This window comes from Colobus angolensis, unplaced genomic scaffold, assembly GCF_000951035.1.
Source record: "Colobus angolensis palliatus isolate OR3802 unplaced genomic scaffold, Cang.pa_1.0 Scaffold79, whole genome shotgun sequence".
NCBI classification, from domain to species: domain Eukaryota; kingdom Metazoa; phylum Chordata; class Mammalia; order Primates; family Cercopithecidae; genus Colobus; species Colobus angolensis.
This window is the reverse complement of record NW_012121709.1, coordinates 6,361,112-6,363,061: the sequence shown is the minus strand read 5'-3', so window position 1 is coordinate 6,363,061 and position 1,950 is coordinate 6,361,112. Positions and strand designations below refer to the sequence as shown.

The following is a 1,950-nucleotide window of genomic DNA, read 5'->3' as shown; positions in this document are numbered from 1 at the left end:
TAATTTTTGGTATTTTTAGTAGAGATGGGGTTTCACCATGTTAGGATGGTCTCGATCTCCTGACCTTGTGATTCGCCCACCTCATCCTCCCAAAGTGCTGGAATTACAGGCATGAGCCACAGCGCCTGGCCCTAGTAGCAGGTTCTTTTGAAGAAAACTGAAATGCATTGGAAGGCCTTGCTATTTTGGCCCCATAATCAGCACTATCTAGCATATTCCTGGTCTGGCTATCTCTCCACTTTTCTCCCCTTCAAGTATTCACAGAAAAATGAGGCCTCCATTCACTGAGTTCACGGGCACAAAGGTTACTGTGAGTCATGGTTAACCAGCAATGAGGAGTGCCAGGATTGAGTAACCATGGTGGAATGTGGCCTGTGGCTGCTGTTACTGCCCTGGATCATTTAAGTGACAACTCCCTCTGGGAATCGATAGTGTCACTCTTTGCCACAGGGAGACGGTGGCTTTTTCCTGTGTCTGGGTGGTCAGGGAGCAAGGGGGTATGTATTCGAAGCATGTTGTCTCCTGCCCCAGAGGAACCGCTGCTGCTGGCCGAACTCAAGCCCGGGCGCCCCCACCAGTTTGATTGGAAGTCCAGCTGTGAAACCTGGAGCGTCGCCTTCTCCCCAGATGGCTCCTGGTTTGCTTGGTCTCAAGGACACTGCATCGTCAAACTGATCCCCTGGCCACTGGAGGAGCAGTTGTAAGTGTTCTCTCACTGGGGCCCCATCCAGCGCGTTTCCAAACACCCCTTGTTCTTTTGCCATCTCCCTGCCCGAGAACCAGAGAGAGGGAAGGTGGCTCATGGTTCAGGAATTGATCATGGGGGTTTCCAGAGCCCCAAGTTCTGTATATGTGAAAGTCAATTCGGTCAAGATTATGTTAGCCCCAAGTTGGCTTTTTTTTCCATACCTTTATTGAGATGTAATTTATATACCACACAATTTGTCCATTTAAAGTATACAATACAGTGGCTTTTAATCTATCCGCAGAGTTGTGCATCCATCACCATCATCAATTTTTACTTTATTTATTTATTTTTTGAGACAGTCTCCGTCTCCTAAGCTGGAGTGCAGTGGCGCAATCTTGGCTCACTACAACCTCTGCCTCCTGGGTTCAAGCGATTCTCCTGCCTGCCTCAGTCTCCCGAGTAGCTGGGATTACAGGCGTACACCACCATGCCTGGCTAATTTTTGTATTATTAGTAGAGATGTGGTTTCGCCATGTTGGCCAGGCTGGGCTCGAACTCCTGACCTCAAGTGATTCACCTGCCTCGGCCTCCCAAAGTGCTGGGATTACACATTTCTCCCATGAGTCACTGCACCCAGCACATAATCAATTTTAGAATATCTTTATTTCCTCAAAAAGAAATCCTGTACCCCTTAGCTTAGATCCCCTAACCCCCCTGCACTCTCCAGGCAACCACTAATCTACTTTGTCTCTCTAGATTGACCTATTCTAGATGTTTCCTATTCATGGTTCATACAACACGTAGCCTTTTTTGACTAGCTTCTTTCATTTTACATAATGTTTTCACAATTCGTCTGTGTTCTAGCATATACTAGTATTTCATTTCCTTTTATTGCATCATATGGAGATGACAACTTTGGTTCATACATTTATCAGTTGATGGACATTGGGTTGTCTTCATGTTTTGGTTGTTACAAATAGTGCTGCTATGAACATTTATATAGAAAACTTGTGTTTTCTATGTTTAACTATTTGAGGAAGTGTCAGACTGTTTTCCAGAGTGGCTACACCATTTTACTTTCCCACCAGCAATGGATTCAGGTTCCAGATTCTCTACGTCCAACCCTTGTTATTGTCTGTCTTTTTTATTATCCTAGTGGGTAGCCATCCTAGCGGTGTGAAGTGGCATTTCATAGTGGTTTCGATTTGCATTTCCCTGATGGCTATGGATGTCAAGCATCTTTTCTTTTTTTTTTTTTTTTT

The 1,950-nt window shown here is 45.1% G+C and overlaps 1 protein-coding gene across 1 annotated transcript in view; it reads left to right on the top strand.

Annotated features, from left to right (window-relative positions):
• The first annotated feature begins 409 nt into the window (after nt 1-409).
• WSB2 (WD repeat and SOCS box containing 2) overlaps nt 410-1,950 on the top strand; it is a 19,932-nt gene continuing 18,391 nt past the window's right edge. The window contains exon 1 of the mRNA XM_011928710.1: nt 410-700. Coding sequence (XP_011784100.1) covers nt 513-700 — 188 coding nt within the window. The 5' untranslated portion in view covers nt 410-512. The remainder of the gene's footprint in view (nt 701-1,950) is intronic.